Genomic DNA, 23,563 nt, shown 5'->3' on the forward strand with positions numbered 1-23,563 from the left:
TCCTTGATAAATTTTGTCTTTTTGATCCCGTTGTACTTCAGTTTAATGGAATTTTAACTTCAGTTTTTATAGAATTCAGCAGTATTTCTATTGAATATGATCCTGATACTTTTTAAAACCACCATATTTCTTTTTTATTATTGCTAATCATCTTCATTTTTAAAAATGCATTTATTATGCTAAAATTAATAAAAATGCTAATTCATTTTCTTTAGATGTATTTTGTTTTTCTTTCCTCTCACCTACACAAATTTGTATCGTCATTTTACTTTAGGTCAACAATGTTTCATTAAACCAACAAGTATCTTTAAGTGCACTGGAAACTTTATAGACTTAGTATTATTAGATTGGTCAATCAATAAGGTGAACAAACATTAAAAACATTTAGGCCAAGCAATGGAATGTGAATTTCTTGCTTCAGAGCAGGGGATGAATACTTTTTCAGGGCAACCATCTTTTAATTTTTCTGTTCTTTTTCCTCCCCTTTTGCCATAACTGCATGAAGAGGCACGCACAGATGCTTGCTGCCAGAGAGTGATGCTTAACCTGACCGTCAAACAAGCCCCACAAAGGAAGGCTTTTCAGGTCCCCCAGTGAAACAACCACTGCATTTTATTACAGCGTGAAATTAGATGTGAAAAGCCCTATGGCTCTTGCTGTTTAGTAATGCGGAATATGTAGTTTCTGATGGCGATGGTAGTGCTGGCAGGGAAATAGAAAGCCAGGGAAGAAAAACAAAGTAACCATTTAGACAAAGATGGCCCCCCTTTTTTCATCTTCTCTGATTGTTAGGTGGTCTATAAAACCATAGTGCTATGCTGGATACAAGCAAGAAGAACATTTAGTTGCAGCTCTTTCATTCAGAAATGTATGTGTGAATTTGAAGGGTGATGTATAAGGAAAGGCATCTGTTATCAGAAGGGTTACTAATTTAACTCATTTATACAACAACAATAAAAAACTTTACTTTGGTGAGAGCATCACTGCTCTGGCAGGCACTTCAAGTTGCATGGCAAGATGTTGTTTATAACAAGACTTTGTGTGGTTATCTGAAGGTGCCTCATAACAGATTGTGAGGGGAAAGTGCTAGCTTGAAGAGGCTTTCCCTGTTTGAGACTAAAAGAATCATGTTTTCTCAATGAAAATTATGTGCATATATAAAATACCAAAATATTTATCCTCACTTTAAAAGTATTATGTAAGCACTAAAGGAAATAATCAACTATTAGGAAATGATAAAAATTATGAGAAACATTTTAGAATGTAAGATGGGCTTCTTTTCATAGAATTATAGAATCATAGACTGATCTGTAATAGACTGATGGAATGAATGCCAACATGAAAAATTAGTTTATTGGTAAACTGCACTGTGGGACTGCAGCCTGAGGGAAGAAAGTTTGGAGAAGCAAAAGTGCTGGTTTCTTATTCAGGTGGTTAATTCCATTATTCATTGCTGTGGTAGCTACACTACCAAATAATTCTACACATAAGGAATGTCACAGAAAGAAGCAGCAAGGCACTAAGCAATTAAAGGTATTACCACTGTTAGAAGAAAGGCTATTAGGGCAGCACTTAACCTTTTGTTCTGGTTCTCTGGGACAGAGTTACAACCCAGCCGCAGGCTGCAGGCCATTGGTTCTGAGTCAGCCAGGACAGCTGACTTGAGTTGGCTGCAGGTTTTTCCCATACCGTGAGCATTACAATCAATGTAAAGGAGGAATTTTGCTGAGGAGAAAGGCACCTCCTGCTTGGGCTTCCTGCTTTGATTGCTTCTCATCCCTTTCCTGATCTTGAAGGCTGTTTTCCTGGCTCTTGTGACTGCTGTGCTTTTTCTGGGCAGAATATAACTTTATGTGTAATGTACTGATGTTGGTATTAATTTGGCTATTTCATTAAATCTGTTTGTATTTCAACCTGAGGGTCTTCTCTCCTTTTCCTGATTCCCCTTCTTTGCTGGGTCACTGGGTGATAGACTAACTGCTGCAATTTAGCCCCAGATACAGGCTAAATATAGACATATTTTTAAATGGTATCAGTCTCTAAATATAGACATATTTTTAAATGGTATCAGTCTTTATTTGACTTAAAATGGCTTTGCACTTTGCCACTGTGTGTATGTTGTGTGCACACTAGTGCTTCATTCTTAACTTGCAGCTTTGCAGTGTTTTGCCAGTACTGTGTCTTATGTCTTGGTTGGTGAAACCTCAGAAATTGGCAATTCAGAATAAAGGATAGGAAGAGGTTTAAAAAAAAGAGATTTGACACTTGATGCAGCACATAAAAGCAAGGCAATAGAAGAACAGGAAAACTGTCTATGAGGCAACCATTTGACTAGGAATAATGGGAATAACAATTTTAAGGTCAGAGAAGGTTGGTAGAACAAGCAAGGAAGTGAAGAAAGAGTGTGGAAAAAGAGTATTATCTCTGCAGAAAAGAAGTGGTGGAGAAATAGCTACTGAGACATACCCAAAATATTTGTATTTATTATAAACATTCCAGAACAATATCAGGAGGATCAGAAAGTGCTGCTAGGGCATCCCTCCTTAAGGTGAGAGGTTCATGTTTAAGGCTCTCCACTAGAGAAGAACTCATTGCTTACATGGGACAAAACAGCTTCAATGGGAGAGAAAAAGATCCCTTGAATACTTTATTTTATGGGATTCAATTTGGAAGTAGGAGATCTCAAATCCATGTTTCAAAATTGGGCAGAATAAGAACTGAAATTTAGGTGGTTTTTTTGGTGACTGTTAATCTCTAGGCTGTGAGGCAGGAAAGGCAAGAAAGTACATGTTCCAGTTTCATCCTCTAGTACAAAACCTTGTAAACAAAATTTGAAAAGAACTAGTCAGGAAACAGTGTTTGGGAGCCAATTTTCTGTTGACATTGATGCCTATGGTTTTGATTTGGTAACAAAGAATCAAAACATGTAAAACATGTATTTTCCTTTCAAACAAACACTTCTGCTGGCAAAGTTTGATATGCCAGACGGTTGAGCCATACAGATAGATATCAAGCTGTCAGTACTGGAAGATATTTTCACTTTAAAAGTATTTAATTTATTATTTATTTTTAAAATAATTTAAAACATTTTCTGTCAGAACAGTTCCTTCATTTGCAACACCTTCAGTGATTCTCACCTTCAGTACATGTGCAACTTTTCTAGTAGCTTTCACTTTAATTCTGGGAATTTACAACCGAAGTTACATGGACTTACAGAACATTTGACCAGGAGCTCTTGGTTTGGTCTTGGTCTTTCAAGTACTCTAATGCAGGGTGTTAAAGTATTTGGAGATTCGAAATAGTGGATTTTCAGACACATTGAAGTCAAAACAGTTGTTTGTTTTTTTTTTTTTTAATCTAAATTTTTGAAACCAAGCCTCTGTTTTAAGAACAAAGCCTGTGACACTACCCCATATCTACACAGACTTAACCAACATACTGTGACTAGCCCCTTCCCTATCTCTATTCTAGGAAATACTGATACTAGATTATAAAGCTTCCTTTATTTGCTTAAGATATTGAAGACCTTCAGTAAATCAAATTACTAAAAAATTGCAGTTTCATGTTTTGCAAATACTTGGAATATGTGATTTCACAGAGTCACCAAGGCTGGAAGAGACCTCAAAGATCATCAAGTCCAACCTGTCACCACAGACCTCATGACTAAACCATGGCACCCAGTGCCACGTCCAGTCCCCTCTGGAATACCTCCAGGGACGGTGACTCCACCACCTCCCTGGGCAGCACATTCCAATGGCTAACGACTCTCTCAGTGAAGAACTTTCTCCTCACCTCGAACTTAAATTTCCCCTGGCACAGCTTGAGACTGTGTCCTCTTGTTCTGGTGCTGATTGCCCGGGAGAAGAGACCAACCCCCTCCTGGCTACAAGCACCCTTCAGGTAGTTGTAGACAGCAATAAGATCTCCCCTGAGCCTCCTCTTCTCCAGGCTAAACAATCCCAGCTCCCTCAGCCTCTCCTCATAGGGCTTGTGCTCAAGGCACCAGCCTCGTTGCCCTTCTCTGGACATGTTCAAGTGTCCAAATGTCCTTCTTAAACTGAGGGGCTCAGAACTGGACACAGCACTCCAGGTGTGGCCTAACCAGTGCAGAGTACAGGGGCACAATGACTTCCCTGCTCCTGCTGGCCACATAAAAACAGAAAAATAGGAAAAATCAAATTCCTGGAAAATTATCTGAAACAAATGGTGTGTCTTAAGTTCCATATTTCACCTGCAGGTTGTATATATCATCCTATTTATATAAGTATTAATAAAAATAAATCTTGGTTGCATATTTAATGATATGTTATACAGCTTTCGTTAGCCTTTTTATAAGGAATATACCAAACAAGCAACACTATAGGCTTGCAGAAGTGTGGTGGGAGAGCTGTCTGGCAGGAAGGGACCTGGGAGTTCTAATCGACAGCCAACTGAACATGACCAAGCAGTATGCCCAGGTGGCCAAGAAAGCCAATGCCATCCTGGCTTGTATCAAAAATGCTGTGTTCAACAGGAGCAGGGAGGTGACTGTCCCTTTGTACTCAGCTTTGGTGAGGCCACACCTTGAGTATTGTGTCCAGTTTTGGGCACCTTAATATAAGAGAGATGTGGAGGTGCTCGAGTAAGTGCAGAGGAGTGCAATGAAGCTGGTGAAGGGCCTGGAAAGTAAATCCTATGAATAGTGACTGAAGGAGCTGGGGCTGTATGGTTTGAAAAAGAGGAGGCTGAGGTGAGACCTCTTTGCTGTCTGCAACTACCTGAAAGGACATTGTGGAGAGGCTGGTGCTGGTCTCTTTTCACAGGTAATTAGTGATAGAACAAGAGGGAATGGCCTCAAGCTATATGACTGGGTACATTTAGACTGGACATTAAGGAAAAAAGTCTCACAGAAAGAGTGGTCAGGCATTGGAATGTGCTGCCCAGGGAGGTGGTTGCATCACCGACCCTGGATGTGTTGAAAGGTTGTTTGGATATGGTGCTTGGGAATATGATTTAGGGGTGAACATTGTAGAGCAGGCTTATGAGTTGGACTTGGTGATCCTGAGGATCTTTTCCAACCTGAATGTTTCTGTGATTCAGTGGAATATGGTTCTTGCTCCTGTTGATAAAGACCACTGCTGGATGACTTATATTCTCTCTTACATGCTGGTGTTAGATCTCATACAAATTGCTGTATTCTCATAAATTAATCCTTAGTACTTTTAATGCCAAATTGTCCTGGATAGGGTCACATGTGAGTTAACCAGAAAAGGTTGAGGAGGTGTGTTAGCCTCAAGGTAACACCAACCACTGCAGGTACACTCTTGTGTGATGTGACGTAATGTAATGTGATGGTTGCTGTGTGGTTGCTGTTCCCTATCCCTGTCTGTCCCTGTACTACTTTCTGTTGGACCCTGGAAGTTTGTGCTGCACAGTTTTACCTTACAATTAAAGAGGACTAAGAATAGTAAAGGTAATAAACAAAGTCTCCAACAGAGACTCCATACCCTTAGTGACAGCTCCAGGTATTTTGTTGTTATGTTCTTTTCGTGAGCAATTGACTTCTGAAAAATATAAAATGGTTATCTGACCTACGCCAAGGATGCATTGTCTGAATATTGATTGCAAAGGAAGGATTTTTCTTTGTGTGTGTGTGTATATATTTACTTCTATTAGTTAGAATAAATTACTACTTTATGATAACAAATTCCCCATTAATAATGTGTTCCTTGTCATCTACCTCATCACAGTACATGTCAGGACGTCATCAGTATAGAATTGAAAAAACAAATTCAGGAAAGACTAAGAAGTGCTTCTTAAAGAGGTTTTTAAGATCCAGATCACTCTAACGAAGTAGCATATTCTTTAGTGAACATTTAAAATCTAAGACCTGGCTTTCATCCAAAACCAGCCCTACAATTAGCAGCACTGTATCAGCTGGGTTCCAAGTGTACATGATCATAGAATCAATAAGGTTGGAAAAGACCTCAAAGATCATCAAGTCCAACCTCATGATTACTAAACCACAGCACCAAGTGCCACATCCAATCCCTTCTTGAACACCTGCAGGGACGGTGACTCCACCACCTCCCTGGGCAGCACATTCCAACGGCTAATAACTCTCTCTGTGAAGAGCTTTCTCCTCACCTTGAGCCTAGACCTTCCCTGGTGCAGTTTGAGATTGTGTCCTCTTGTTCTGGTTCTGATTGCCCGGGAGAAGAGACCAACCCCCTCCTGGCTACAACCTCCCTTCAGGTAGTTGTAGACAGCAATGAGGTCTCCCCTGAGCCTGCTCTTCTCCAGGCTAAACAATCGAGCTCCCTCAGCCTCTACTTGTAGGGTTTGTGCTCAAGGCCTCTCCCCAGCCTTGTTGCCCTTCTCTGGACATATTCAAGTGTCTCGATGTCCTTCTTAAACTGAGGGGCTCAGAACTGGACACAGGACTCAAGGTGTGGCCTAACCAGTGCAGAGTATAGGGACACAATGACTTCCCTGCTCCTGCTGGCCACGCTATTTCTGATGCAGGCCAGGATGCCGTTGGTCTTCTTGGCCACCTGGGCACACTGCAGGCGCATGTTCAACCAGCTGTCAATCAGTACACCTAGGTCCCTTTCTGTTTGACAGCCCTCCAGCCACTCTGACCCCAGCCTGTAGCACTGCATGGGGTTATTGTGGCCAAAGTGCAGCACCTGGCACTTGGACTTGTTGAATGTCATCATGTTGGACTCTGCCCATCTGTCCAGCAGAATAGCCCCAGCTGTAACTAATATAATTAAGACGTGATGGTTAAATCACTGCTTTTCACCAAATCATGATGCTCACTGACCTACAGGAGAGAAAACAAGCAACACAGACAAGGAACCTTTCTCATTTAACCTGTTTGCTTATTCAGTTACAAGAGTATTACTAGTGTAATTGTCATGAGATCCTCTTTAATGTGAAAAGAGTTATAACTCTCAGTAGCAACATGAAACTTCTTTTACATAAAAGAATATGCTTCACACTTGTTCCTATTAAACTTCAAACTTTTAAAAATACTTACTGATGGTCACAAATGCAAATGAACTCATCAATGTTGTCAAGATTGGGGATAGCCTGTGCCAGAGTGATCATGCACTGGTGGAATTTGCAGTCCTAACAGATATGGGACAGGCAGGGAGCAGAATCAGTACTCTTAATTTTATGAAGGCAAACTTCCAGCTCCTTAGGGAGTTAGCCAGTAGGACCCCATGGGAAAAGATTCTCTGGATAGGGGAGCAGATTTTTAAAGGCATTATCCTTAGACCTCTTGATTCCTGAGTGTCAGAAATTAGGCAAGAATGGGAAGAGACCAGCATGGCGGATCAAAGACCTACTGGTCAAAATAAAGAGCAAGAGGGAATAGCACAGACAGTGGAAGCAAGGACAGGTATTCTGGAAGGAGTATAGGACCATCACCTGCTTGTGTAGAGGTGAGTTTGGGAAGACGAAGGCACAACTAGAGATCAACCTGGCAGGGGATGCAAAAAATAAGGCTTCTACAGGGATATTAACCAGCAAAGAAAGGTTAAAGAAAGTGTTTCCCCTCTGATGAGTGAAAATGGAGAGCTGGTGTCAACAGGTGAGGAGAAGGCTGAGGTACTCAATAACTTTTTTTCTCTCAGTCTTGAGAGAAATCTTGCTTCTTGGCAATCATCATGCTCCCAAGTCATTAAACCATTAGGTGTGGACCAGGGGGGATAAAGCACCTCCCACTATAAGGGAAGATTAAGTTCAGGACCACCTTAGTAAACTCAGCATTTATGGGACCTGATGAAATGCATCCCAGAGGTCTGAAGGAATGGGCTGATGTAGTTGCCAAGCCTCTCCACATGATATTGGAAAAGTCCTGGCAGTCAGGTGAAGTCCTGGGGACTGGAAGAAGGGAAACATTACACCGATCTATAAAAAGGGTAAAAAATTGGAGTTCTGAAGGGTTTTAAACTGGAGCAGGGTAGATTTAGGTTGGTCATAAGGAAGAAGTTCTTTACAATGAGAGTGGCAAAACACTGGAATGGACTTGATGCAACCATGGAAGTTACCAACCTGTCAGCCTCAGCTCTGGACCTGGGCAGATCATGGAACAGATCCTCCTGGATGCTATACTTGAACACATGGAGGACAAGGAGGTGATTCAAGACAGCCAGCATGGCTTCACCAAGGGCAAGTCCTGCCTGGCTTACCTAGTGGCTTTCTACAATGGTTTTACTAAATCAATAGACAAGGGAAGACCAAGACATGTCATCTCTCTGGACTTTTGTAAACCCTTTGACACAGTCCCCAGAACATCCATCTCTCTAAGCTGGAGAGATGGATTTGATGGGTGGACTGTTCAGTGGATAAGGAATAGGTTGGATGATCACATATAAAGGGTAGTGCTCAATGGTTTGATGTCCAGATGGAGATCGGTGACAAGTGGTGTCCCTCAAGGGTCTGTATTGGGACCAGTGCTGTTCAATACCTTCATCAATGATAGGATGAAATTGAGAGCAGCCCTGCAGAAAAGGACTTGGGGGTGTGGGTGAATGAGAAGCTGGGCATGAGCCAGCAGTGTGCACTGGCATCATATGGGAAGAGAGTGAGGATTGTTCTTTGTGTGTGTGTATATTTAGGGAAAATATAATATAGAACTGAAGGAAATTTTATGTGTCAAAGTTTTTTAAATCTTCCTAATGCATCTCCTGGTTTATCATGATGAATAGTTTCAGTAAATACATCTTGCATCTCATGACTTTATAAGAAGAAAAGTAGTTATTCAAACGATTCAGAAGATGGTATATTCTATGATATGATGTTACTAGTAACTAATGTTGTTCTAGTAAGCTGGCATGCTATTAGTTGGTATGTACTGGCTAAATATTCAACTGTGTATTTACTGTTCTGAAACCAAAAATTTTATTTCTACAGACAATTTGTGCAATTTTTGAGTCACAGAATGTAACAATTTCTATTGTTATTGATAAACAACAGATGTAGATAAAAACAATCTCAAAATCACTTCTTTCTCTCTTGTTACCAAGTTGAGCTTTGCATTTTTTTTACTGCCACTGTAATAAGCTATACAGATTGGAAATCGTTTTTCTTGTGGTTCCTTTGGATGCAGTCATATCTAAGTGTGCCTTAACAGTGAATATTCCATTTTGTTGTTTTTTTTTTTACTTTAGTTGAAATTTTGACCCTAGGAATGTTCTCCTCAGTGCCTGATAGTGAGTAATACATTTTTCAGGTACTTCATGATACAGCAGGTTCTTAAGAGACTGTACCCTGAAAGGTGTTTTCCTCTTTTTTTTTTCTTTAACCATCTAAGTTCCATTTAATTAAATACATTGGAACATCAGGACACATAAATATATTGTAAAAAGAAATAATAAATTTCTGACCTTGTTGTTGTGAGCACTTGGAATGGTGAATGGTAACGAAAAGAATATATTCCAGCTATAACACGTTGATTCCATTCTTTTTACAGCAGTTTGCATGTAACTTAGTTACCGTTAGGTCAAGAGAGAATCCTCATTAGATACAAATACTGTGGGTGGACTCACCTACTTAAGTTTTGTATTTTTGCTATTTAGTTACCAAAATGTCATTCATCTCTTTAATGTAAATACAATATTTGAATAAATATTTATTTCAGTACTTCAACTATGTTTTACAATTCATTGGCCAATTAAAACTGCTGTATTGGTGTAGCTCTCTCCCATTCAGGTCAAAGGTAGAAGATGAAGTCTTGGTGGATTATTTTGAAAATCCCTGTAATAACTAATGTAAATGGCATGCATCATATGCTAATCTCATAGTAGCTTTATAGCTTAAGAATTAGAACAAAAATGACCTTCCCTAAGAGGATGATATAATCAGTAAAAGGCTATTTAATAGTCAATAAGCAGAGCAATTAATAAAATAATAATAATTTTATTAATCATAAAAATTCCGCAAAAAATATTAAATAAAACCTATTTACAGGTTTGAGATGTTCGGTCGTGGAACAGATACCTCACCAGCAGGAACAAGTAACAATGTAAACAATAGGTACAAAAATCCAGAAACAACAAACAGCACTTTAAACTGTAAAGAAAAAGGAACCTCGGCAATGCAGCCGGCGATTGCCCTCAACGGGGCGGGGGAGGGAACTCCAGAATTCCCTAGGGCAACAGACCTTCAACAGATGCTTGTATTACTCACTGAGCCTGGTACCTCGTGCAACACTTGAGGATTTAAACAAAACCGAAATGGCCTTGACCACGTGGAAGCTGCAGGAGCACCGTTTCGCTTTCTGTTGGTGTCTGCAGCTTGTTGCTGAGGCAGGATTTACTCCCAAAGGCTTTGTAGCTGAAAGCTTTGTAGAAAAGAGGTTCCTCTGCTGCAATCCTTTCGCAGCAGCGCTCACTCCTTGCTCCAGTCAAACGAAACTGTCCTGGGGGCTCAGCTCCTCTGGGGTTTCGCCTCTTGGCCCGGCAAGACGCGTCTGTCTGCTCCTGGGCTTTACAACACTAAAACAGCGAGGGGTCTTTGCTGTCCTGTCTGGGTAAACTGAAACACAGTTCAGCTTCCAAGTGAGGCTTGTGGTTCCTTCCAGAGTGTGGACAATTCCAAGGCAAGGCTCTGGCTCTTTGGGCTGGTACTTACAGATTTCCTGAGACAACAATGGCCAGTGACAACACAGACTGAGGGATAAAACCCTGACATTGTAACCTGTAGAAAGGCTTCTCTCCAAACGTGACCAAAAGCACGCCCACCTGGCTCACTTGTGCTCCAAGACATGTTCAGGCAAGCCTGTACAATGAAAACCCAGACCTTAAAAGCCTGAAAAACCAGACCTACTAGCTCCTGGCTCATTGTCTGGTTCAGAGCATTTTTGAGGCTTTTTGTCCCTTCGGGACAGAGGGCCCTTCATATTTAAAAAAAATAGAAAAATTATCAACCAAAATATTTAAAATCAAAGGTAATACTTTTTCCTTGAATGAAAAAGTATTTTGCCCTTGTTCCTAATTTTATACCACCTGTGTAGTAGCATCATATATATGCATTTATACTTGTGTGTGTTTGTATGCATCCGCATACTCAAATTCTGAAGGATGACAAGTGCTGGGCATCTATCTGATAGCACTGCTTCAGGATTTTGTTGCAGTTGCTTAGTGCTAAATAACTTCTCAGCACTCTGAAGAAAGAATTTCCAGATGTAATTACAGGAGATAACACCTTTACTTTATGAGGATTCAATTTATCAAGGCCAGTGTGATAAACACCTATCATATTCTGAAGAGTGCCAGCAGCCCAGTGACTGGTTCAGTGCTAAGTTTTGTATGTCTTCCTGCCCCAGCAGAAGACCAGTCTTTATGGTAGTGCTATGGTGGCAGTCAGTGGTGATTCCAAGGGACTAGTAACATCTGCTGAATGGACTGCCAAGATGCTTCCCACACCACTACCCTACTACCTGTTAGTGGTCTGTCATCTACATACCTAAGCTTAAGTGGGTGGGTGGTAATAGTGTTGGTTTATTACATTAAGTAGAGCCCAAACCAGATGCCATTTGCTTCTTGGTCTAGTTTCCTTCTTATCCTGGATAGGGGATTTCAGTATACAGGCACACAAATTTTCACTAATCTGCAAAAACATGGAAGTCTTTACATGATGGGTGGGAATACTTTATTTATGGATATTTTAGGTATTTTCTTGAAACTCTTCTTACTGATGATAAGGCTGCGCCAGGGGAGGTTTAGGCTGGAGGTTAGGAGGAAGTTTTACACAGAGAGAGTGATTGCCCATTGGAATGGGCTGCCCGAGGAGGTGGTGGGGGCACCGTTGCTGGGGGTGTTCAGGGCGAGGCTTGACGGGATGCTTGGTTGCATGGTTCAGTTGATTAGGTGGTGTTGGATGATAGGTTGGACTCAATGATCTCTTCCAACCTGGTTTATTCTATTCTAAATCAGTTTGGATTTCTGCATTTTAAAATCCTCCTTTAATCATGACATAATAAACCTGGAATTATCATATTAAGAAAATTTCCATCTGTTTTACATTAGGGGCAGTTGGATTCACTTGATTGCAAGTATCTCGGCCTCTCCAGTGATATGCAGTTGTGTGCAGATGAAGCACAGCAGCACAAACAAGTGGACAGTACAAGTGTACTTTAAAATACTTTTGTAGAAACAGCACCATTAATTTAATATCCAGATGTGTAGATCCAATTACTCTTCAACGTGCTTTTCATTATGTAAATGGTCAGTCCTTTCATTGTGCTGGAACAAATTAGTCCTCTGAGGTTTGCGGTGCTTAAATGAAAAATTCAAATCACCAATTGCTGTGTATATGTGCTATACCAGAGCCCAGGAAAACCATTTCTAAAGCATCTTTCAAACAGCAGATACATCTCTACGCCATGAAAAATAAGTACACACTGGTCCAACATAAGAATCTGTATCTTAAAGGTCAGTTCCACATTCATGGCATTAGTAAAATTGTAAGCAAAGTTGTCCAAAGACTCATAGAGATGCACACATTTAAAACTGTACACTATTTTTTAATGCAAAACTATTTTTATTAAGTTTTAAACTGTGGGTCATACCATCATAGCCTTTAAACATCATAATCTTCTCTTCAGAATTTACCTTGCCCGGTTCTGCAGTCAGTTCTGCTAACACTAATTGCTCCCTTACACATTTTAGGCAAAACTGCTTTAGACAGCATGAACTCTTAACTCAAAAAGAGGTCCTGGAATGTTCACGCAAGTATCATCACATATGAAAGATCATCAATTGCTAAACAGGAAAAAGGTGATAGGTAGTTTTTTTCAGCTGTCACCAATTGAGTATGGAAAGAGATAGATGTGCATATCATCTGTGGATGCATATGTGCACGTTAGACAAAGTGAACTTGATCATGCATTTTGCATCCCTTTCTCTTCCTTCCTTTTTCTTCTACATTTATGAACTCTTTAATTTCTGATCAGAGATATAGCCTTCATTTCTATCTCTAAAGTACCAAATCTACCTTAGCCACTTACTGTTATTTATAACATCGTTATGTCCATATAGGTAGGCCATGGAGAAGGATCTTCACTAGTGAAGTCCTTTACTAGTTGAAATGATGTAAAGAAGGTGGGTGAGGCAGATGACAGAAGACTAGGAGTGAACATTTTTATTTCCCTGTACTGGAGATATCAATGTGAAGAGTAAGTAACTGATTAATAATACTCTCAGCAGAGATTATAAAAAATGCAGCAATAATGGACAGTTTGAACATTATAGCAAAACCAAGTCAATAAACAATTAGGATAAGAAGTAAGTGGTCTCGTTAAATAAATCCAACATTTGCAGTGTACAACTTTGGTGGCAGTGTAGCTATATTAATATTCTTTTAGTACTGGGCTTTAGCACCCAGGGTAAGTCCAGTTTGTATATACAGCAGATCAGATGGGTTTATCTGATGTTGCAGCTAATCTCCAAAGCCTAATCAGGACTAAAACTAAAGGAGTGCCTCTAGACTCTCAGATTCAATCTGAGTTTATTTTCTAGCTGTGAGTAGTGTCAAAATGATATGAATAAGTACTACACTTATCCACTAGACCTTAGTCATGCTTGCAGAGTTTGTTCTCCCTTAGTGACAGGAAGGTCATTCACCCTTGGAGGAAATGAATAGCAGGTCTGCTCCATTTCTAGTTGTTATGTGTTGCAAAAAGACGGGTTAAAGAGTCTAACGAGCAGAATTCACCAGCTGAGAAAGCAGCACAATACTAGATTTGTCCTTCCTCTGCAAAGCATGTATGCTTTTACAAGCAAGCACCTCCAGCAGATAGGTGGTAAGATGTTAGAGAAGGTTAGCTGTGTTTCTGTATAATGAGGCTGAGTAGTAGCAGACTTTCTTGTGTGGAGCTGCACAATACATTGTCATATCCCGTGTCTTCTCCAAAAGCATGTTGTCTTGTTTCATTTGCTTGTTTGTTTTCTACCTTTTCCAGCTGTTACATTTACCAGAATGCTTTGTAGTTGTGGTACAGAGCCTGATCTTGAAAATTACGACATACACAATATGAGTGTCAATTTACCAGTCTGGTCATTTATCTCAAGATGAAATAAATAACTAAGAAATCAATTCAACTAATTTTCATTTTGGAAGGTGCTGTGTACAAGGACTCTGCACATTCTTAAAGGGATTGCTCTGAAATATCTTGGAAGCAAGACAATTTCCATTCTGCACTGGAATGAAAGTCTGGATGACAGTATTGCCTGCCATTCAAAATACTTTGAGTACTATCTTCATCAGCTCTATGCTTACTTAACTTCTGTGACGTCTAGGTCAAATTTTTGCCATGTATGTAAGTAAATAAGACAGTTGTTCTTGATGCCTCATCCTGTAGGCTCAAGGACATTATTTCTGACATACACTCAAAAAGATGCATCAACTTTTCAGTTAAAGCAATGAACTTAAAAGAAAAAACACCATCTCTTCCATGTATTTTACCATTTTTTCAATGCACAGATTAAAATAAGTCTGGACTCAGACCTAAGTGCAGAGATCTGTTGAGTAGGCTTTCCACAGGAAAGCTATCAGATAAATAACTGATTAATATTTATTTTTTTATCACTGAAGTAAGGAGAATGGGTTTCAAACAAACTATTCCAACTCTGTAAAAGAAGAACATAAAATGCTCATTGTTCTGTGGTAGGAGCTTATTTAAATTCCAATAAATTAAAATCTGGATCTTATCTAAGAAAATTTCTAAGTCTTTATGTTCTTCCTGACGAATGTCAAGGAAAACCTTCTTTCACAGAATCTTGGCACTCAAATTAGAGGTTTTTCAGTAAGTTTGCCTTGGATTTAAATAATGAATTAATATGTGGCTATTATAATCACAAGATATTAAGGGTCGGAAGGGCCCTCTAGAGATCATCAAGTCCAACCCCCCTGCTGGAGCAGAACCATTGAATCTAGCACAGGACACACAGGAATGCATCCAGATGGGTCTTGAAAGTCTTCAGAGAAGGAGACTCCACAACCTCTCTGGGCAGCCCGTTCCAGTGCTCTGTGACCCTCGCAGCGAAGAAGTTCCTCCTCGTGTGGAGGTGAAACCTCCTGTGCTGTGGCTGCCCCTTGTCCTATCACAGGGTGCAACAGATAAGAGCCTGTCCCCTCCCTCTTGACACCCAGCCCTCAGATATTTATAAACATTTATTCAATCCCTTCCCTCCTCCAGACTAAAAAGCCCCAGGGCTCTCAGCCACTCCTGATAGGGCATGTGTTCCAGTCCCTTAATCATCCTTGTATCACCTCCATTGGACTCTCTCAAGTAGGTCCCTGTCCCTCTTGAACTGGACACAATATTCCAGATGTTTGAGGAGTTGCATTGAAATGATTAGAAATTAATCCAAATTTTAAAATGCACACTTTTTTCTTCTACTTCTCTGAAGACTTGGATTTAAGTATGCAGGTGTTATTGCCACTAGTTCTGAGTGGCTTGTTTCATGTTAATTTTTATGAAGCACAGAACAATACCTGTCAGAAAACCTTCAGCTGCTGTCTTTGTAAGGCCCTATTTTGCTTTTTCTTGAGAGAGTTTTCAACTCAGTCTTTGTCTTGATTAGATGGAGTAAAAGTGGGGGAGACTTATAAGGCAAGAAATGTTTTGCTACTGTACTGCAAAGGCTTGACGTTATTACCCAGCATGAGTACATATTAATAATCTCTACCTTTGTACACATTTTTTGGAACTTGGCATGTATGACCACAGCCATTGGAGCAGCATTTCTTCACTCCAGAACATTCACTATCAGATTCACAGCTTTCAACACAGGCAGCAGCAAAACCACTGGCCTTCTCAGGTGCTGGGCAGTCCCCTTGCTTCACAGACAGGATGTACTTCAGGAATTCACAGCTAGTCAGGCATTCATAATTCTTCTTGGGGAAAAGAGGCTAAAAGGGAAAACAAAATGATGTTTATAAACATTTTCAATGGGGACAAAATAAAAGAAGAAAAGAAAAAAAAGAGAAAAGAAAAAAAGTTGTGCATTTTCCAAGACTTCCTAAAGAAAAAATTTTACATTTTGAGCTTTTCCAAGACTCTCCCTAAAAATTTTTATATTTAAGCCACTTCTAAACAAAAGGCATTACAAGTATAGAGTGATGAATTCCCATCAATAAGACCACAAGCCTTCCTGATGCTGAAATCTAAGTTTCTCCTGTCTGAACAGCCCCAATTCTTTCAGCCTGTCTTCATAGGAGATGTGTTCCAACCCTCTGACCATCTTTATGGCCCTCCTCTGGATACGCCTCAGCAGTTCTATGTCTTTCTTGTGTTGGGAACCCCAGAGATGGGATTCTTCAGATGAGGTCTCACCAGAGCAGAGTGGCAGAATTGCCTCTTTCAACCTCCTGCATGTCTTTTTGGTGAAATAAGTTCTTTCTACTGGTACCAGATGTAGGTGTTATTAACTCCAAATAATGTCAGTATATTCCAATATCATATGTCTAACAAAGAGGAAACGTTGCAAGTCTACAGACATGTTTCAGCTGCAGTAAATGCTCTTAATTGTGTGGGTTTTTTTCTTTATACTATGCTGTGAAGCTTGACCCTAGATTGCATAGTTTGAATCTCAGCTCTGTGTAACCACTGCAGTAAAGGTTGAAGGTGAAGAAATGATTGTACAGTACTTGAAATAAAGTGGTTTTGCTAACAGACCAGTGAACATTGTCTGTTTGTATAGGAATAGTACTCAAACCTCTGCTCAGTTTACTCCATAGCTTGATGGTATAGTTTCTCATTTGGGAGAGCAATGTGTCTGCCTAATCTTTAGGCTGGTCAGCAAAGAGAAGATTTAACTTTCTGTACTTTAGTGTGACTCTTTGGTCAGTGTCTCTATGAACTGGTGACATGGTGTTAAATTATATTAGGACCTACATTCAGTAATGTGTAAAATAGGATGGCATTTAAACAAGTGAGGCAATTGCCTTCTGCAGTAAGATACACTGAAAAAATTTCTTGTAATATAACTGTGGCTTGGAATGACTTTGCTCTAACACCGTGCCTCAATGACAAAATCTTATTCTCCAGACAACTGTATTTTTAAAGCCTATTATTAACTTCCTATAGGCAGAAGTAATGGGGTCATTTGTGGATTTTTTTATTTAACTTTCTGACACTTCTCTGCCTCTTGATTCTTCCTAGTGCCTGGAGCCCTGCAAAGAGTCCTGGGACCTGAAGAAAAACCATTGCCAAAGCTTCTGTGAGGTATGTCAGTCCAAGGGCACCCTTTGTTACTTTGTTTTATCTGTGTCATTTAAATTACTAGCTTCAAGGAGACAACTAACAAACATGGAATTTTTATACCATTCACATTAATTTGAATGGCTGTACGTATAAGAATTTAGCCATGTGAAGTTTGAGGTTGTGGTGTGGGTGGGTGTTTGTTTGTTTGTTTGTTTTTGTTTGGGTTGTTTTGTTTTGTTTTTTTGAACCAAATTACTTATTTCATCTTGAAGATTTAAGACTTGATTCAGCCACACTTGCATAGCTTCTCCCAGAGGATGCTGATAAATCTCTCCTGTAAGATGCTATTTCTACCACATGCTTTTCTGTCTTGTGTGTGTAAGAAAGAATTTATTTGTTTAAAAATATCATTGTGTGAAAATCTTTGTGCAGGGTGGCCAGAAAAGATGACTTTCCTGTATGTGAAATTCAGTCCAACTTTTAGAAAAGTGTATCTCTCCAGGAGTAACCAAATTGTGGACTCATAGTTCAGAAGACTGCTATGAAAATACAGAATTTTTCAGGAACAAGTCTTTGTTTGAGAATAACCTTGTGAATAAAACCTAGATTAGTTAAACCAGTACAAAAGAAAATATTTTTTTAATTATTAAAAACATTGCTTGATTGGTGGAAGTCAGCTCCACAGTTGTTAAGTGTTTTTTAGTTCAAAATGGAAATGCCATTTGAAAAGAAAGTTGCTTTATTATAACTAAATCAATATTGAGATAAAACTTTATTATAAAGTCTTGAAGTGTCTTTTTTCTATAAAAAGGTAGAAGTGACCTTAATTCATACGTTGATCTTGTGGATATACTGATTAAACTCCTACCTCATCACTATGGGCACTCCTTTTTTTCTGGTACAAGAGCAAGTCTTAAATGGTTTTAAACATCATGAAAATTACTAGGAAAGGCTTTAATTTAAACTTAAATATATAGGTAGATCTAACTACATGTTGGGATTACTGATCTATGTAGTTACATGAGAAAAAGTAAAAAGTGCTCATGAAGTAAATCCTTGTAAAATTAACCCAGATTGCTGCTTCATATACAAACTCGTACACAAAACTTGAGGGTAGTGTAATAAAGGAGTCTTAGTGGATCTAGTTTAGGTCATTCTCACATACTGGTTCTCACTCAGTCTGTTTCCAGATATGGGTGAAAATACATGTAAAATTTGTTTAAAATGAAAACATTTGTAGAACATTGTTCTATTGTAGTTGAAAACAGGCAGCGTCCCTCTTTGATTAGTGTTTTGTGGCTGAAGCTAAATTTAGAACTTCAAAGGGCCATAATGAAGACCAGCACATTTAGGAGCTAGCTGAAAAATGAGCTATGAAATAGGGTGAGGAGGAGAGACCTTGAGGACTTATTATGCCTCAGGGAGCTATAAAGTTTTTAATTAAGTAGCTGCAAATTTGTGATGTTTTAAGATTTGAAATTAGCTTCACACACAAAAAGGCATGGGACCGTTTTCCTTTCTCTCAGATTCATGTATGTTCCGTAGACACTGACTGAATTAAATGAGGCTGTTTTCTTTTGAGAGTGTTTTTAATCTTTCTGTATTCTGTAAAAAATCCTGGTAGCAACAATTTAGCTTTGTGTATTCTCAGGGTCTCTGTTTGGTATGTTACTTCTCTCTACTGAATAAACATACTAATGTCAAAGGAACTTTGTGTGTGAAGAAAAGGTGACAGTTGACCTGACTCCTCTTTTTTCCATTATATTGAATTTCCTGCTATAGCTTCTTAACTACCTCCATAGGATTGGGTGCATTCCAATGGGGATAACAACAGGAGTGTGTGTCCAGGGATTGTTGGGGGCACTAGGAGATATAAGGACCACCCGATTTGGCAACCTTTAAACTGGTTAAGCTGTAACACTCTAAAAAAATGCATCCTTAAAAGCCTGATTTAAAAATTCTGGAATGTTCTCCAGTACAAGATGAGAGGAAGTAACTTAGTGGCATGTTCTTGGACCACAGTGACTCTGGAGAATTAAACAGATATGTACAGTGAAATAGTAAAAATAACAGGTAAACAATTTGATGATAGAAGGAAGTTGCAGAATTTCCATGAATAGTTGGATGGAAAGTGGGTTATAATTCCTGTGTAAGCTTGAGAATCTGTAAATCAGCTCTGTCAGCATGGAACGTTTTTGGTTGCTCAGAGATAGAAAGGCAGGCTATAGATAACCCTAGTTGCATGTATTGCCCATCTACAGTTCCAGCAATCAGTTTGAGGGAATCACTTCAGCTGTTTTTGCACCAAGCTAAATAAAGCCCCAAATACAAAAGAAGATAAAATCCCTATGTTGCATACAGGGTTGTCCAGGGTGCTAGATGTAATTTTTACTACAGTCTTAAGTGAACTTTGCAAACCTCTTTGAGAAATATGTGCTATAAAATGTCTATGCTTTATCTATGATGTTATTTCTCAATGGGCTAGCATTTACTTTGATCTTTAATCAACATATTTAAGGCTTAAACTGTACTTTCACTGATCATTTTATCAGAAGTTCCATTTCAGTTCTACGAAGAGTTCTAAAATTACTAATGTGCTGGCAAGAACGTAAAGATGCTGCAAAACCTTCTCTTAGCCAGCTCAGTTCAAACAGTATAATGAAACGAGATTTCACTGATTTATCTAGAGTGGCATTACATCAGATAATGTGGTAAAAGTATTATGAAGTACAAAGGGATGAATATGGGAGAGGCATAAAAAAAAGACTGACCTTTGTGTTTTGGGAATGTTTTTAATCGCTCATTAATCAACTTTGTATCGTGCCAATGTAAGGAAAAAGGGAAAGAAAGCAGATAAAGCAATTTTATTCTATTGAAGATGGTGGTCTTATTGATGGGAATTCATCACTCTATACTTGTAATGCCTTTTGTTTAGAAGTGGCTTAAATATAAAAATTTTTAGGGAGAGTCTTGGAAAAGCTCAAAATGTAAAATTTTTTCTTTAGGAAGTCTTGGAAAATGCACAACTTTTTTTCTTTTCTCTTTTTTTTCTTTTCTTCTTTTATTTTGTCCCCATTGAAAATGTTTATAAACATCATTTTGTTTTCCCTTTTAGCCTCTTTTCCCCAAGAAGAATTATGAATGCCTGACTAGCTGTGAATTCCTGAAGTACATCCTGTCTGTGAAGCAAGGGGACTGCCCAGCACCTGAGAAGGCCAGTGGTTTTGCTGCTGCCTGTGTTGAAAGCTGTGAATCTGATAGTGAATGTTCTGGAGTGAAGAAATGCTGCTCCAATGGCTGTGGTCATACATGCCAAGTTCCAAAAAATGTGTACAAAGGTAGAGATTATTAATATGTACTCATGCTGGGTAATAACGTCAAGCCTTTGCAGTACAGTAGCAAAACATTTCTTGCCTTATAAGTCTCCCCCACTTTTACTCCATCTAATCAAGACAAAGACTGAGTTGAAAACTCTCTCAAGAAAAAGCAAAATAGGGCCTTACAAAGACAGCAGCTGAAGGTTTTCTGACAGGTATTGTTCTGTGCTTCATAAAAATTAACATGAAACAAGCCACTCAGAACTAGTGGCAATAACACCTGCATACTTAAATCCAAGTCTTCAGAGAAGTAGAAGAAAAAAGTGTGCATTTTAAAATTTGGATTAATTTCTAATCATTTCAATGCAACTCCTCAAACATCTGGAATATTGTGTCCAGTTCAAGAGGGACAGGGACCTACTTGAGAGAGTCCAATGGAGGTGATACAAGGATGATTAAGGGACTGGAACACATGCCCTATCAGGAGTGGCTGAGAGCCCTGGGGCTTTTTAGTCTGGAGGAGGGAAGGGATTGAATAAATGTTTATAAATATCTGAGGGCTGGGTGTCAAGAGGGAGGGGACAGGCTCTTATCTGTTGCACCCTGTGATAGGACAAGGGGCAGCCACAGCACAGGAGGTTTCACCTCCACACGAGGAGGAACTTCTTCGCTGCGAGGGTCACAGAGCACTGGAACGGGCTGCCCAGAGAGGTTGTGGAGTCTCCTTCTCTGAAGACTTTCAAGACCCATCTGGATGCATTCCTGTGTGTCCTGTGCTAGATTCAATGGTTCTGCTCCAGCAGGGGGGTTGGACTTGATGATCTCTAGAGGGCCCTTCCGACCCTTAATATCTTGTGATTATAATAGCCACATATTAATTCATTATTTAAATCCAAGGCAAACTTACTGAAAAACCTCTAATTTGAGTGCCAAGATTCTGTGAAAGAAGGTTTTCCTTGACATTCGTCAGGAAGAACATAAAGACTTAGAAATTTTCTTAGATAAGATCCAGATTTTAATTTATTGGAATTTAAATAAGCTCCTACCACAGAACAATGAGCATTTTATGTTCTTCTTTTACAGAGTTGGAATAGTTTGTTTGAAACCCATTCTCCTTACTTCAGTGATAAAAAAATAAATATTAATCAGTTATTTATCTGATAGCTTTCCTGTGGAAAGCCTACTCAACAGATCTCTGCACTTAGGTCTGAGTCCAGACTTATTTTAATCTGTGCATTGAAAAAATGGTAAAATACATGGAAGAGATGGTGTTTTTTCTTTTAAGTTCATTGCTTTAACTGAAAAGTTGATGCATCTTTTTGAGTGTATGTCAGAAATAATGTCCTTGAGCCTACAGGATGAGGCATCAAGAACAACTGTCTTATTTACTTACATACATGGCAAAAATTTGACCTAGACGTCACAGAAGTTAAGTAAGCATAGAGCTGATGAAGATAGTACTCAAAGTATTTTGAATGGCAGGCAATACTGTCATCCAGACTTTCATTCCAGTGCAGAATGGAAATTGTCTTGCTTCCAAGATATTTCAGAGCAATCCCTTTAAGAATGTGCAGAGTCCTTGTACACAGCACCTTCCAAAATGAAAATTAGTTGAATTGATTTCTTAGTTATTTATTTCATCTTGAGATAAATGACCAGACTGGTAAATTGACACTCATATTGTGTATGTCGTAATTTTCAAGATCAGGCTCTGTACCACAACTACAAAGCATTCTGGTAAATGTAACAGCTGGAAAAGGTAGAAAACAAACAAGCAAATGAAACAAGACAACATGCTTTTGGAGAAGACACGGGATATGACAATGTATTGTGCAGCTCCACACAAGAAAGTCTGCTACTACTCAGCCTCATTATACAGAAACACAGCTAACCTTCTCTAACATCTTACCACCTATCTGCTGGAGGTGCTTGCTTGTAAAAGCATACATGCTTTGCAGAGGAAGGACAAATCTAGTATTGTGCTGCTTTCTCAGCTGGTGAATTCTGCTCGTTAGACTCTTTAACCTGTCTTTTTGCAACACATAACAACTAGAAATGGAGCAGACTTGCTATTCATTTCCTCCAAGGGTGAATGACCTTCCTGTCACTAAGGGAGAACAAACTCTGCAAGCATGACTAAGGTCTAGTGGATAAGTGTAGTACTTATTCATATCATTTTGACACTACTCACAGCTAGAAAATAAACTCAGATTGAATCTGAGAGTCTAGAGGCACTCCTTTAGTTTTAGTCCTGATTAGGCTTTGGAGATTAGCTGCAACATCAGATAAACCCATCTGATCTGCTGTATATACAAACTGGACTTACCCTGGGTGCTAAAGCCCAGTTCTAAAAGAATATTAATATAGCTACACTGCCACCAAAGTTGTACACTGCAAATGTTGGATTTATTTAACGAGACCACTTACTTCTTATCCTAATTGTTTATTGACTTGGTTTTGCTATAATGTTCAAACTGTCCATTATTGCTGCATTTTTTATAATCTCTGCTGAGAGTATTATTAATCAGTTACTTACTCTTCACATTGATATCTCCAGTACAGGGAAATAAAAATGTTCACTCCTAGTCTTCTGTCATCTGCCTCACCCACCTTCTTTACATCATTTCAACTAGTAAAGGACTTCACTAGTGAAGATCCTTCTCCATGGCCTACCTATATGGACATAACGATGTTATAAATAACAGTAAGTGGCTAAGGTAGATTTGGTACTTTAGAGATAGAAATGAAGGCTATATCTCTGATCAGAAATTAAAGAGTTCATAAATGTAGAAGAAAAAGGAAGGAAGAGAAAGGGATGCAAAATGCATGATCAAGTTCACTTTGTCTAATGTGCACATATGCATCCACAGATGAATATTAAGATTCAGGAACATTCATGGAGCAGATTTGAGTTTAAGATGCAGTGGAGAAGAATAAACAAGATAGTGAGAAGGCTTTCAAATGGTAAGGATCAAGAAGTAGAGGAATGGATTGCTATAGCAATTCTATAACTGGATGTGTTTAAGGGCAAATTAGGTGAAAAAGT

General features: G+C 39.1%; 1 protein-coding gene across 1 annotated transcript in view; it reads left to right on the forward strand.

Moving 5' to 3' along the window:
• Window positions 1-23,563, forward strand: part of ANOS1 (anosmin 1) — a 166,750-nt gene that overhangs the window by 82,327 nt on the left and 60,860 nt on the right. The window contains exons 3-4 of the mRNA XM_054164663.1: window positions 17,159-17,221; window positions 20,316-20,538. Coding sequence (XP_054020638.1) covers window positions 17,159-17,221; window positions 20,316-20,538 — 286 coding nt within the window. The remainder of the gene's footprint in view (window positions 1-17,158; window positions 17,222-20,315; window positions 20,539-23,563) is intronic.

This window comes from Dryobates pubescens, chromosome 10, assembly GCF_014839835.1.
Source record: "Dryobates pubescens isolate bDryPub1 chromosome 10, bDryPub1.pri, whole genome shotgun sequence".
Taxonomy (NCBI): Eukaryota; Metazoa; Chordata; class Aves; order Piciformes; family Picidae; genus Dryobates; species Dryobates pubescens.